Source organism: Aotus nancymaae, unplaced genomic scaffold (assembly GCF_030222135.1).
Source record: "Aotus nancymaae isolate 86718 unplaced genomic scaffold, 86718_ANA_hifiasm-v0.15.2.pri h1tg000010l, whole genome shotgun sequence".
Taxonomy (NCBI): domain Eukaryota; kingdom Metazoa; phylum Chordata; class Mammalia; order Primates; family Aotidae; genus Aotus; species Aotus nancymaae.
In genome coordinates this window covers 15,701,312-15,715,657 of record NW_026988421.1, presented here as the reverse complement: position 1 = coordinate 15,715,657, position 14,346 = coordinate 15,701,312, and the positions used below count along the sequence as shown (strand labels likewise).

The 14,346-nt window shown below is 33.1% G+C and overlaps 1 protein-coding gene across 3 annotated transcripts in view; it reads left to right on the top strand.

The window, feature by feature from the left end:
• The window catches only part of ATRNL1 (attractin like 1), an 811,501-nt gene that overhangs the window by 65,569 nt on the left and 731,586 nt on the right, over positions 1–14,346 (top strand). For all 3 annotated transcript variants that reach the window (XM_064373808.1, XM_021676929.2, XM_064373807.1), the window contains exon 8: positions 1,657–1,912. In XM_064373808.1, coding sequence (XP_064229878.1) covers positions 1,657–1,912 — 256 coding nt within the window. The remainder of the gene's footprint in view (positions 1–1,656; positions 1,913–14,346) is intronic.

Sequence of the window (14,346 nt, the reverse complement as noted above, 5' to 3'; positions counted from 1 at the left end):
TTGGAGAATATTATCCTTTTAACAATCAATTTGGAGAGTATTATCTTAACAATGTTAAGTCTTCAGACCCATAACATGGGATGTCTTTTCATTTGTTTTATCTTTTAAAAATTTATTTAAACAATGTTTTGTAATTTTCAGAGTATAAGTTTTGGACTTCCTTTATTAAATTTTGGATGCTTTTGTCAATGTGATTATTTTTCCAATTTCATTTATGGATTGTTCATTGCAAATGTATGGAAATGCAATTTACTTTTGTACATTGATCTTATATTCTGTAATATTGCTAATTCATTTATTATCTCTAAGTGGTTTTTAAAAAAATTTTTTAGGACTTTCTATATACAGGATATGTCATCTGCAAATAGAAATATTTTACTTCTCCTTTCGAATCTTGATGGCTTTATTTAGTTTTTGCTTTAGCTAAAACATCCAGTACAATGTTGAATAGAACTGGTAAAAGCAGGCATGCTTACCTTGTTCGTGACCTTAGGGAAATGTATCTGGTCTTTCACTGTTAAGTATAATGTTCGCTGTCAGTTTCCTTAAATGCCTTTTGTCAGCTTTTCTTCTATTTCTAGTTTGTTGAAATAATGATAATTTACATCATTTAAGTACCATTTATTTCCATCATATGCATTTGAAATTATTTGCATAATTTATAAGTTCTGCAGGGATTTACCAAAGGTGAACTGAAGGCATGTGGTGTCTGTTCATAGCCATTAGAAATGGTAACAGACGTGTACTCTATGTGATGCACAAATGTGATATGCCTTTTTGGTGAAGAGCACTCGATGAAAACAGTGAATAACTGAGAATAGCACAAAGCAGTACAAATATACGGTAAAATTCAAATGTAACTACTAGGGACTCAGATGATTCAAATATTGAAAAGACTGTGAGTAATATTAATCAGCTACTTAGTTTGTTATTCTTCAGTTATATGGGAGGAGTACATTATTCTTTATTATAGGACTACCTTACCCTTAAATTTTAAGTTCTTGATTACCTTTTTGCATTTTCCATTCTTTTTTTGAGACGGAGTTTCGCTCTTGTTACCCAGGCTGGAGTGCAATGGCACGATCTCGGCTCACCGCAACCTCCATCTCCTGGGTTCAGGCAATTCTGCCTCAGCCTCCCTAGTAGCTGGGATTACAGGCACACACCACCATGCCCAGCTAATTTTTTGTATTTTTAATAGAGACGGAGTTTCACCATGTTGACCAGGATGGTCTAGATCTCTTGACCTCATGATCCACCCGCCTCGGCCTCCCAAAGTGCTGGGATTACAGGTGTGAGCCACTGCACCCGGCCTGCATTTTTCCATTCTTAAATCAGTAGTTTAGTGTTCTCTTCCTGTATCATAATTAAAAGTATACTTAAATGACTATATAATATAATAGTTTTAAATTTTAAATAAAATATTTTAAAGTAGATTTTTGAAAGCTTTACTGTTCCCCCCTTTTTGTATATAAAAGCATTAGTTGTCATTATTCATGTGTTCTCATTACTTTTTACAAATAAGAACAATCCTGTATGAATATTGTGAACAATTACTAAAATTTTATGTTTAAGTTTAGTCTTTATTTTAAATTAATATGTGTTGTTAAAATATAACATTATTTTGTCTATTAATATATGTATTTTAATTTACAGGAAAACATCTTTATGTATGGAGGCAGAATTGAAACAAGTGATGGCAATGTCACAGATGAATTATGGGTTTTTAACATACATAGTCAGTCATGGAGTACAAAAACTCCTACTGTTCTTGGACATGGTCAGCAGTATGCTGTGGAGGGACATTCAGCACATATTATGGAGTTGGATAGTAGAGATGTTGTCATGATCATAATATTTGGATATTCTGCAATATATGGTTATACAAGCAGCATACAGGAATACCATATCTGTGAGTTACTTAAAAATTGTAATTTCTTTATTGATTGGGAATGTTTTTATCTTTAATAAAATCTTCATATGAATTTAGTCAAAATGGTGAGTTGTTTGAGATTGAAATTATAAGCTGAGAATTAACAATTTTTAATATAAGCTTTTTTGATTATGTTAGATTTTATTATTTACTTTTTAAGCTTTCTAACCAAATGAGGGGAAATATTACATATTAGTTTCATTTTCTAAGATTTCTGAATTTTTAAAAAAAATATGTGAAATTCCAGTAGGTGGTGCTATTTCTTTGGATTTTACTTACAAACCGAAGACTGAAACTAAGCCAATCTCTATATGCATTGCATGATTTCAGGATTTTTCATTTTTTAGCTTTGTATTTCTAATCTTATTGCTATATCGTTATGAATGTATTACTTCTTTAAAGAAAGCTTCTCAAGGATAGTCTGTTGGCTTCTATAAGAGATTATTATCTGTTATGTGAAGATGAAGGTCACTAGGGCAGTCTCCATGTGATTTTCTGTACTATATGTTTACTCCTTTTTGTTTTTTTTTTTTTTTTGGCACTTAATTTTTTTTTGAATTATTTATAACATTTCAAAACAGTGATAACTTTTTTATTGTTTTTTGTTTGTTTACAAATATATACCCTATGGTGGTTACTCAGATTCAAGAACATAATTCTTTTCTGGCTCTGGCCAGTATTATGAACTCAAATTATTGGCTCTTTTGTGTACAGACAACTGTATATACAACTATTTAGAGTCCTTGTGCAGTCTTAATGAGAAAATTCATTTGCAGACCACTATTAGCAAGAGAGTACTTATGTACTCAGAGGAAGTCTCCCCTTCTAAATACTCCACTGTTTCCCTTGGCAGTCCTTTCAAGTGATGGCTGTTTTTGTTTACATATCCTCAGTACAGCTGGGTTGAAAGTGGGTTACATATCCCCTTTACTTCTTATTGCCATTTCCACTCTATTCTCAATCCCTTCTCCTTTAAATTGCCTGGCTTTGACTCTTATGTCATCAGAATATACCACCTATTATTTCACCTTTCTGCACTCATCTTTTGCTCTCAGATGACTATTATTTCTTGAGGAATTTAGCTTCTGACTTACTGTCACTGTGTCCAGAATATATAAAGCAAATATTTTGTGATGGAGATATGCATTTAAATACTTCTCCTACCTGGTCTGTCAATGTCTTCATCTACCAAAGATTTTGTTTTCCATCCTCCTTAAGCCACCGTCTCCATTGTTACGTTCTAGACCTTGTTATTCTAGTACAATGAGTTCCATAATTTCCATTTGAAATATCTTTTCAAGTGCCACTGATCTCTCCAGCTTACTGTTTCTAGTACCCACACTGACAATTCTTTGACCTTACCAGAGCCTTTAGTCTGTTGAGCCTATCAGTTTTTCCATGATCTTTAGCTCTTTTTTGTCCATACTTCTAACTCTAACCAGGTTTAAATTTCATAATTACCATTCACAAGTTGTTCCGTAATGATGTCTGGTACTTATCCAGCCGTAAGTTTATAATTACTCATGTCATGTTGACCCTTAATGATGTCTGGATCTTCTGCTAGTCTAGCTTGGTCTCTCTCCCAGCTCTCCTGGATGACTATTTCATACCTTTTCCTTTCTCCTCAAGTTTCCATCACTTCCTTCTCTATCATCACTCTCAACTGATGACCTTAGTTCTTATATTACTGAGAAAATAGAAGTAATCGGAAGAGAATGGCTATTGATGGGAACATATTGGAGGGTGATGGTTAATAAGCAATGCTACATTGAATAAGTTTGCTTACATATGTTATTGTCATAGCAGACTCATGATAATGTTGAGGTACATGTGTGGCTGAGTTATTCCAACTTTTGAGATAGGCTCAGGAGTTTTTAAGCAAAAGTTACAGATTTTCTATGTAGAAGGGCAGTTTTGTTTTCTGATTTTGTTATTAAGTTTTGTTTTTATTTTAGTGATCAGGAAATGTTGGTATAATTTCTACTTTTTAAATTTATTGAAACTTTCTTTGTGACTCAGTTTTCATAAATATATGATAGGTACTTGACAAGAAGATAAATTCAATAATATGAGGTTATGGAGTTTGATAATATATAATTTATAAGATTGACTTTATTGATTATATTGTTTAGGCCTTCTATTACTGACGTATTTTTTGTTCTTGATCTATGTTGCTGTGAAAGTTGAAGTAAAATTTTAAAGTGTTAGTCTATTTTCTCTATTTCTCCGTATATATTCTGGAATTTATGTTTTATAGACATTGCTATTATAGATATTAATAACTGTTATGTGTTTATTATAAATTGTATTAATATTATAAAGTGATTTGTTTGTTTGATGTTTTCTTGACCTGAATTCTACCTCATCGTTACTAATATTATGGCCCTTGTTTTGTTGTTTTTGGTCAGTCTTTTCCTAGTATACTTTCACCCATCCCTTTATTGTTGTTATTGTTTAGTGTTTCAGAATCGTTTTTTTAAAAATGTATTTCTTGCATACAGGAGAGAGTTCGATTTTGCTTTGTGATTCTTGTCTGTTTTTTTGTAAATTTTCTTTACATGTCTTAAAGTCACTCTTGCCTTTTTTGTTGGTTTGTTTTAATTATAGCTCTTCTCACGTTTAGGGCACTCCTTCCCCTTTGTTTTATTTTTTTTGTGGGAATGAGTATAGTAAGTTTTGAGGAGATCTGCTACCATTAGTTTCCTCTATGCTACTTGTTTCTCACTGTCATTTCTGCATTTTTGTGGCTGCTTCTACTTAGCTGTCTTGGTTTCACTTGATTTTTGTAAATTTATACCTAATCTGGAGTTTGTGAGGAATTTTTGTTTTACCCTCCTAATTTCTCTGGAAATGTAATTTTCTTTTCCTTTCACTTAATCCTCTTTCCCCATGCTTTCCTTTTGTTTTACATTTCTTTTCCAGGGAGAATGGGGGAGATTCAGAACTAAACTATCACCATGTTTGTCCTTGAAACCACAGGTTTTGACTTTTGAAATTTTAAAATGAGCACTTAACTTAGTCTAAAGTTCAGCAGTACTCTTATTCTTTGATCAACCTCCAATTTATAGGATACTGTTTTCCACTGTTTTAATTAATTTTGTTTGGTTTCAAACACAAATGACATAATTATCATTTTATAATATAAATAAAAGTAAACAGTAATTATATCATTTATTTATAGGGGTCTGCAAAAGTTATCTCTAAAGGGCCAATTAGTAAACATCTTAAGCTTTGTTGGTCCTACAGGCTCTGTCACAACTAATTAATTCTACCTTGTAGCATGAAAGTTGCCATAGACAATACATAAACAAATGGGCATGGTTGTGTTCCAGTAAAAATTTATTTACAAAAACAGGTGGTGGGCTAGATTTAGCCTTTGGGCCATCCATTGCTTACCCCTGCTCTTTGAGGGAGAGAGTATGTTTCTGGGGCCCTAGTAACCCTGATCCAACTTAAAATTTGGCATATAGTTTTTTTGGACATTGTATTAGGGAAAATTCATTCACCAGAGTAGCATGATATCTAGTAAATCGTTCCCAGGGGGAACGATTGTTTCCTCTATGTGAAACCAAGGCTGAAATAGATGCTATCTATTTGCCTCCACAAAACATATTTTTAAAAACTCACTTTTTCATTGAGGATGTACATCTTCAAGGATCTTGACTTTATATAGACACTCTAATCTTATACCTACATGGACCCACCTTCAATGTTGGCCATTAAAGTGGAATCTCTTGGCCACCTGATTAGTATATGTCATCCTTACTGAATATAGTTTATAATTCAGTTTGCCAAATATATTTCATGTGTTTTGTATTTTTATTTATTGAATGTTCATCTCATTCAGCCATGAGACATAATGGTGGTTATGCTTTCCGAGGATGGCCAGGAAAACATGATGGGTTTATTCTAATCAACTATTAGTGGTAAATATTGATAATAGGTTGTTAGCTGTTATATTAATCTGCTGGTGGGTTTTTGTTTGGTTTGGGATAATCTGATTACAGAATGCCAATTCTGTTTTAGATAGTTGAAATATATTTTTATATTGAGTTTCTTTTGGCTTATTCTACAACCAAAATACTATGTCTAAATAAATTTATCAAAAGCAGGATATTTTTGGCTTGATCTTTGCCTTACTAACTGCGTTACTAGTCAGGCATACTTAAGAACGTACTGTAAGATGAAAATGGGAAGGATACATGATTGATGAATTTTATAAGAACAATAGATAAACTATGAGCAGTTTAACATTCTGTGTATTATTAAAGCACAAAGTAAAACCCAACAATTTTTTTGTAAGATTATATATTAATAGAAAATTAATTTCTTTACTTATTCCTAATTCATTTTGAATTTGCTACTTACATGTTGAAAGTATGTTGTGTCATAAAATAATCTATAGTACTTTCAAAGAAAAGAGTACAAAAGGATGGGTAAATATGGTTTAAAGATGCTGTCAGAATAATTAAGTTCACTACAGAAAAGTGCTACTTTAGGGAATGATACTCTGTTAAGTAGGGCTGCTTTGAATATAAGTAATGGGGTGAGTTATCATCTTAGTTATAAGGAAAATGCTTGTTGTCTCCAAAGAGAGTGGTTTTTCTTGTGTATGTTTTTCCTTTTTGTGAGAACTTCTATCCTGTGATGCTAGTGTTAGCCTCTTCTTGACTGATTTTAATGGTATCAGCTACTCAAACGTAGGTTGGATTTACTTTGAATGTCTTTACATGTTTAAAGTTTCTAGAAAATTAAGAACATGAATTTTTTTTATTAAAAAAGAGATTATCTTTTTAACTGGTATTGTGGGGAAGGTAACTGAAAAGAAAGCTGAAATATAGCAGGGTAATTCATGAAAACAGCATAGTTTACTAGATAAAAATTTATTATGAAATATATTCTGATGAAGGATATTGATCTCACCATTATGTAGACATTTTAAAAAGAGATAAACTTTCACTTAGCATCCCTCAAAATGATCACTTATTCAACTTTTAATAACATTGCAAATAATTGTGAGATATTGCTGGTTCTATGCCAGCATTACGAAAGAGATTTTGTCATAATCTGATCTACAACAAAGAAACCATCTGATTTATTTATCTTTAATTATCTTAGTTTGAGCATTACACATTAACATTAAAATAATCTAAGATACTTTAGAATACTTTGTAACTGTTGAGACTGTAGATATTATCAATAGCTGTTTATGGCATTGACATCACTGTTTCATGGTTTTTAGGAAATCTATTGAGCTAAGGAGTACTTCCAAACATTGAATTGAATTTGTGGCTTATAGGAGTACATTTCTGGTTCTATTTGATTCTAAGAACATGCAGTAATGGATATTAGCAAATGGTGCATCAGGCATTTAGCCTTACCTTTGCAGGACTTACTTGTAGCACAGGGATATGGATAATAAACATAATACTCAGGTATATGATTTGTTGGTAGATAATAAATTTGCTAGAAATAGAGCAAGGTAAGGCAATTGAAAGTACTGGGATTGGGAGGTAGCTGCATTTTAAAATAGGAAGGCCAAGATAGGCCTCAGTGAGAAAGTGAATTTTGAGCAAAGACTTGAAGGAATGAAGGAGTTTGCTGTGTGGATATCTAGGAAAATGGTGTTCCTTGGAAGTGGGAATAGCTAGTACAAAGACTAAGGTAAGAACATGTATGGCATGTTTAAGGGATGCTAGAGAAGAGTCTAGAGAAGAGAGAGAGAACAGGAGAATGAAACTTAAGAGACGAGATTAGAGAAGTAATAAGCAGCTGGGTCACAGGGTTTTTGTATATCCTCTGTCTTTCTTCTGAGTGAAATGGGGGAATGTTGCAAGATTTTGAGCAGAGCAAATGAGATAATTTTTATATGAATTGTTTTGGCTGCATGTTGTAAATAAACTTTATGGAAAAAAGAACAGAAAGAGGATAGTTAGGAAGCTGTTAACGGTAATCTGGGCCAAAAATGACAGTGAGAATTAGTCAGTTTGTTTAATTTTTTTAAAAAGTAGAGCCAATAGTATTTGCTGAGGGTTTGGGATGTAGAGTGTGAGGTAAGAGAGAGTAACCAAGGGTGATTCCAAAATTTTGGGCCCGAGCAGCTGGAAAGATGAAATTGCCATCAACTGACATGTAGAAGATTGTGAAGTGGGTTTGAGGCAAAGGTGTTTTTGAAGATCAGGAGTTCAGTTTGGACATGTTATATGTGAGAAATAAATGTGAGATAGCCACTAGATGTCAAAGAGAAAATGTCAAGCAGACAGTTGGATGTATATACTGCTATAGGTACTTAAAAAAATTATGTTCTTTTTCTAAGAAGTTTGAGAGCAGGAATTCTACAGTATACCTCCTTGTTTGTATACTTTCTAGTAAGATGCCCATATTCTTACTGGAGAAAGAGTTGGCCTGAAGATGTAAATTTGGGAGTTCTTGGGCTATAGATGACATATAAAGCCATGAGACTAGATCATATCACTAAGGAAGTGGGTGTAGATAAAAAGGAGAATAAAAGGATTGAGCTCTAGGGTCCTGCAATAATAAGAGCTGGAGGAGAAAAGGAAGGTAAGAAAGAGTATGGTGAAGTGTAAGCCAAGTGCAGAAAGAATACTAGGTGAGAAAGTAATCAACGGAGCCACATTCTGCTGATGCATCAAGAACAATGATTACTAAGGATTGATCATTGAGTTATCACTGTTCAGTCATTGGTGATCTTGACAGGAACAGTTTCTGAGTAATGATGGGGTGAAAGTCTTACAATATTGGATTTAATAGGGAATGAAAGGAATAGAATTGGAAATGATAGGTGGAGCCAGCTCTTTGAAGGAAATGTGTTTGAACAGGAAAGCACAAAGTGAACAGAAGCTGGCAAGAAATGTAGGATCCTTTACAGCTTATATTTTTACAGAAGCAGACAATGAGACAAGGATTTCAGTGAAAGAAATTTATTTGGGAAAGTGTAGCTAACACTGTTAGAGGAGTTGAGAAGTAATACAAGGATGAGAAGGCAGCCATTAAAGGGTCCAGGCTTTATTGACACATAATCTCTGAAATTTTCTTCTTTAATTGTTAACGCTGTCAGTTCATGTGTCCCATGGACTGTCTCTCCAAAACCCACCCATTCTTTAGCTGAAGAGATGTGTCATTCACCATGGCTTGATTAATAAGAAAATGTGTATAGAGGTAAGACAATAGAATATTTAAGAAAATAGCTTGTGTGAAACACATACAAATAATATGGAAGGGAGTTCTTTTTTTTGAGACAGTCTGACTCTGTCGCAGAGGCTGGAATGCAGTGGCATGATCTTGGCTCACTGCAGCCTCTGCCTCGGGTTTAAGTGATCCTCCCACCTCAGCCTCCCGAGTGGCTGGGATTACAGACATGCACCACCACACCCAGCTAATTTTTGTATTTTTAGTAGAGATGGGGTTTCAACATGCCTCTTTTGAACTCCTGAGCTCAAGTGATCTGTCTGCTTCAAACTCCCAAAGTGCTGGGATTATAGGCATGAACCACCGTGCCTGGTCAAGGAAGGGAACTTTTTTGTGAGAGCATCCTAGAGTACAACTTCTAAAAGTGATGTTTGGTTATCAAGTGCTTAGGAGTGACAGTGACAACAAGCTTTATGTCAAAATTATTAGAAAAATAAGGAAAATGTATAATGAAGAAAGCAGCTTGCAGTAAAGGTTTCACATGCTTTTGTTTGTCACAAAGTAGATATGTCTTCATAATTGTATAATAATGAAAAGACTTAATCCACAGCTTTATTTACTGCATTTGTCATTTTCTGAAAATGTTTTTATTTTCTTCTGAGCTTCTGTGTCCTTTTTAAATAAATATGACACATGCTATGATTTGAATATGTCCCCTCCAAAATTCATGTTGAAACCTAATCCCCAATGTGGTAGTATTAAGAGATGGGGCTTTTTGGGATGTAATTAAGCCATGATGGCTTTGCTGTCATGAATGGATTGGTGCCTTACAAAAAGTGCTGGAGGGAGCTAGCTAGGCCCTTTTTATCTTTCATCCTTCCACTATGTGAGGATACAGCATTCTTCCCCTCTGGAGGACATAGCAAACACAGCACCATCTTGAAGCAGAGCGCAGCTCTCAGCAGACACCAAACCTGCCAGCACCTTGATTTTGGAATTCCTAGTTTCCAGAACTGTTAGAAATAAATTTCTGTTGTTTATTAATTACATATATGCTGTTTTTTATAGGTACTCTTTTTAAAAAAATTTATGTTCTTTTTCTAAGAAGTTTTAGAGTGGGAATTCTGCAATATATCTCCTGTATGTATACTTTCTAGTAAAGGGCCATATATTAAATGCTTGATAAATATTTGTGGATGAATAAATAGGGTTTTCAGCACATGTTACTTAAAAGTGTGAATCTATATTTCTTGACTTTGTTTTTATTATATTAACCAAATTATTTAAATTGTGTAGTATACATAATTATTCTTCTTCTAGTGGTGACTCATAGTGCACTGTGCTTGTTGTTCTTTATTTGTCTCTCCACATACACCTTTTACTTTTTTCGATTCTGTTTCCATGCCCTCTGGCTTCCAGGTGGGCTCAGCCAGTGATGGTAGGTCTGACAGTGGGAGATGAGTAGGGTGTAGGTATTTTATTCTACCAGCTTTCTCCCTGCTGGATAACTTTGGGTTAATTGTGTTGTTCTATTGAAGGCTGAACTGTCAGGTGTCTTCATATAGCTATTCTCTAGGAATTCTGGAAACCACTCCCTCCTCTTGCTTTTTTAAGCCAAGGCGTGAAAAAGCCTTCCTGTTGTGGTAGGTCTCAGGATATTTCCCTGGCCATATCTTTATAAATTGCCCTTTATTAGATACTTTATCATTAATTATTTTGAGCATATTATTTGTATCCTCTCAGTACCCTGGATGATATAGTAGCTACTATTGGCTTTTTAGAGATTCAAATATAACTTTTGACCAAAATGATCTTTCATATGTTCTTATTCTGGCGGTTGAGAGGAAGAAGTGTCTTGTGAGAGGATTTCACACTTTATTAGTGCTGAAAAATGTTGGCTGAAGTATGAACCTTTTAGAATAGCATAGAGTTAGGTCCTTCAGTCCATTTCTACTACACTTATTTTTGAATTTTTAAATTTTAATATCATATAGTCATCTTTAATGTTGCATTTTCTCTTGATGGTAAAGATTGACATTTATCATCTTTCAAGAGTAGCTGTTCTACCCTTGAAAGAGTAGAACCCTTTTATTTTAAGTAGCACCCTTATTTGTTTATGTATTTCTTCCTATTTATCAAAAAAACCTTTTTTGTTGTATATTCTTTTAAATTTCTTTTTTGTATTATGCTGACTCAAACTCAACTTTCTTTGGTTATTATGCTATCATCGTAGAAGTAATCATGTCTTACTAGCAAAATACCCCCAAAGTGTATTTCATGGGAGAATATTTATTTTTTAAAAAGCCCATTTGCTGTATTCCTTTAAGTTTTCTCTTTAAAATCATGTTCATTTAAAAAAAATGTTGAATTTTTGTTTTCAACTTCTCCATTATCTGAAATCCAGAAATTCTTATTGTATATTTGTTTCTAAAAATTGCTTTATCCCATATACATATCATCTGGTTTACTTGTTTTTGACCTTTATAAAAAGGTCATATTTATGCCATTTTCTCAGGCTTTCTTTGATTTCGTTTACCACTATTATTACCAAGATTCATCCATGTCATTATATATTGCTGCAGTTAACCTCTTTGTATTTCTGTATTTCATTCATTGTGTAACTACCACAATTTATGTGCTCATTTTCCTGTTCCTGAGCTTTTGGGTTTAATACCTGCTAAAATTTATCCACAATAGCAATTGTGGGACGACATATCCTGCTAAACTACTGCATTTTAAGAGCTAAAGAAAAATATCCTTAGGATTTTCCAGTAGAAAGATGAAATATCTTACAAGGGCAAGAGATTAGACAAGTATCAGATTTTTCAAAAGCAACAAGGCAACCATGGAACCAATTTTTCAAGACACTTAAGAAAGTATAGACCAGGGGTGTTATGTCTTGCCAAATTGTACCTCAAAGTGTTAAGGCTATCAAAAATAATTTTCACCATAGAAGAACTCAGTTAATGCTCTATGTATGTGCCCTGACCTGAGAAATTAATATACTAGGGTAGAGGTGTGCAGATGTTTTTTGATAAGGGTTCAGATAGTAAATAATTTAGGCTTTGTACCCTACTCAATTCTGTTAACTCTGTTGTCACTACACAGTTCTTCCACTGAAACTGTATACAAACAGTATAAATTGCATAAAAGGGTTAATGTGGCTATGTCCAGTAAAAGTTGATTTATAAAAACAACTGGTGGAGTTAATGGGCCATAATTTGCCAACCCCTTTCCTGGAGAATGAGCTTCATCTAATGGATAGATAAATGGGAACACTTCAGGTAAAAGACTGATGGAAAATATTTCACATACTTAATTTTAGAGCTAAGACTAAAATAAGGGTGGGACTATAGGTAAACAACTAAGTGTGCAAATGTTGCATGTTCTGTCCAAGTAGAAGTAATGCAGTTAAAAATGGGAGAAGGGAGAGGAAAGGGGAAATCAGAGAAAAGAACATAGGCAGCTGCATATGTAATAGGAATTAAAAGATGCCATCTATTTAACACTTGATATACCATCAAAGTCTATTGGACCCAATTTTAGTTTTTAGTTTGTTTTCTGAGCGGGCCTAACTATATGTGAAGACTATTAGTTTACACATTTTATTCTTTTTTATAATTCTTTCAAAGAACAAAGAGGACATTTACTTGTTAAAAAAAATGAGAATAAAATATTCTGTCTGTAATTACTAGATGGATTTGTTGCATTCTTTTAAAAATCTAAGATACACTGTGGAATTTAAATGTTGTTATTTTCTATGTTCTGAAGCATTTTGCTATTTATCATTTTAGGAATTAATTCATTACTTATCAATTAGTTCCAACTATGCTAAAAATTAACAATAAAACAGAAGGTTTTTGGAAAGATGATGCCACAGTGAAAAAAACCTGTTATCCTTCAATTTTATTATTGTAGTACCCAAAGTATTTTATTACCTTTGAAGAAGGCATACAAGAAGACAAAGTACCATCATTGTAGCCCGCTTTTCACTTTTGTTGAACACAGTTGAGAATTTAGAATTTTTCATTTTCTGCCCATACTGGTAAAAAGTTGAAACATCTTTCACAATTATTAGACAAATAAGAAGACGAATGCAAAGAGACAGCACTGTAAACTCTGGTGACAGTGTAATTGATCATTTATACTAAATCTCAGACTATGGATCTTCAGGAAATGATATACTAAATGAAATTTTTCAAACTCAAAGATTCGATGAGTGAACAATACATTTTTATTTTTTATTGTTTATATGCCCCAACACTTCTTTGGTACAAAGAGGTTTGCTATGTTTAAATTCTTTTTGGAATTTGCAAAAAGTAGTTTTTGACTGACATTTTTTTCTTATGTAAATTACTTATGACTTTATAAAGTAACCAAAAGAAACAATTAAACCATGATAAATGCTGATTACTATTGTTCTAGGTATATTGAGGATTAAAACTGACCGAACGGATAATAAAGTTAGGTAAGAAAGAAGAGAATTAAGGGCATTATTAAAGGTATATACACAAAGGAAAACACTGTAACAAAGATATTCACGTTCTTACAAACCAAAAGAAATAAAACCAAAGAAACATCAAATAGGAAAAAACTCATAAAAATGCCTTAGAATACACACAGTAATTATAACAAAATTCTATGACAGAGTTGAGATTCAACATAGTATCAGTACATGGGAATGGGATTAACTTGCTTATTAAAAGCAAACATTTCAACTCGCTGCATAAAACAAAACCCAACTCTGTGCTTTATACAGGAGACATTTAAAACATGTTGATTTAAAAACAATGAAAATACAGGAAAAGAGATAGGTGAATGATTATAGTAAGACAGTAGGGAATATCAAAACATTATATGAGACAGGAATACCTCACAAGTACTAGAACCCACAATTCACCACAATGCTATTATATATATTAGAAGGATATTATCTATACACCAGATAACCCAGCAACCACCTATAGAAAACAGAAGCCACAGGCAATGAAGAGAAATAACGTCACTTCAGTACAAACAGGTCAGTCATTGTTAATACACGATAGGATAAAAAATAAGAAAATATCTAAAAAAATGTAAACAACATAACTAATGAAGTTAAGCATGTATATTGAACAATATAGCCCGATTATAGAAAATGTTGTCTTCTCAAGTGCACATGGAAAACCCACAAAAATTTACTGAAAGTATATAAAAAATAGGAGTTTCCCAAAAATGGAAGTATTGAGAATAAACACCTGAATATTAATAAAATCTTTCTATTG